General features: G+C 64.5%; 1 protein-coding gene across 1 annotated transcript in view; it reads left to right on the forward strand.

The window, feature by feature from the left end:
- LOC104291148 (transport and Golgi organization protein 6 homolog) overlaps positions 1-422 on the forward strand; it is a 33,391-nt gene that overhangs the window by 4,577 nt on the left and 28,392 nt on the right. The window contains 2 exon segments of the mRNA XM_009890348.1: positions 1-42; positions 314-416. Coding sequence (XP_009888650.1) covers positions 1-42; positions 314-416 — 145 coding nt within the window.

The following is a 422-nucleotide window of genomic DNA, read 5'->3' on the forward strand; positions in this document are numbered from 1 at the left end:
GCTTACCACGATGATGAGGAGTGTGGTGGATAGGAAGACCAGGTGGTATTCTTGTGCCAAGCCAGCCCCTGCCTGTGGGGTTCCTATGTCACCCTCCCTGTGGCAGTTGGTGGCTTTGCTGCCCGAGCCATGATGGGGTGCACAAAGCTGCCGTGGATGCCCCTGTCTGCCAGTGTGTGTCCCTGTGGTCACCGGTGCCCGTGGTGCCCCCAGTCGTTCCTGCCCTGGGGTAGCCAGCGGCACGTCTCAGCATGGTGGTGCCCGCAGCCATCCCTCGAGCATCATCTCCTCATGTCTTTCTCCCCCTGCCCAGGACTATGACCTGAGCCAGCTGCACCGGGGCCTGGATGCCCGCCCAGAGGTGATCCGCAACGATGTGGCCCCGCCACTCATGGCTGTCCCCCCCTAACGGCCCCGCCCCG

This window comes from Charadrius vociferus, unplaced genomic scaffold, assembly GCF_000708025.1.
Source record: "Charadrius vociferus isolate BGI_N301 unplaced genomic scaffold, ASM70802v2 scaffold358, whole genome shotgun sequence".
Lineage (NCBI taxonomy): Eukaryota > Metazoa > Chordata > Aves > Charadriiformes > Charadriidae > Charadrius > Charadrius vociferus.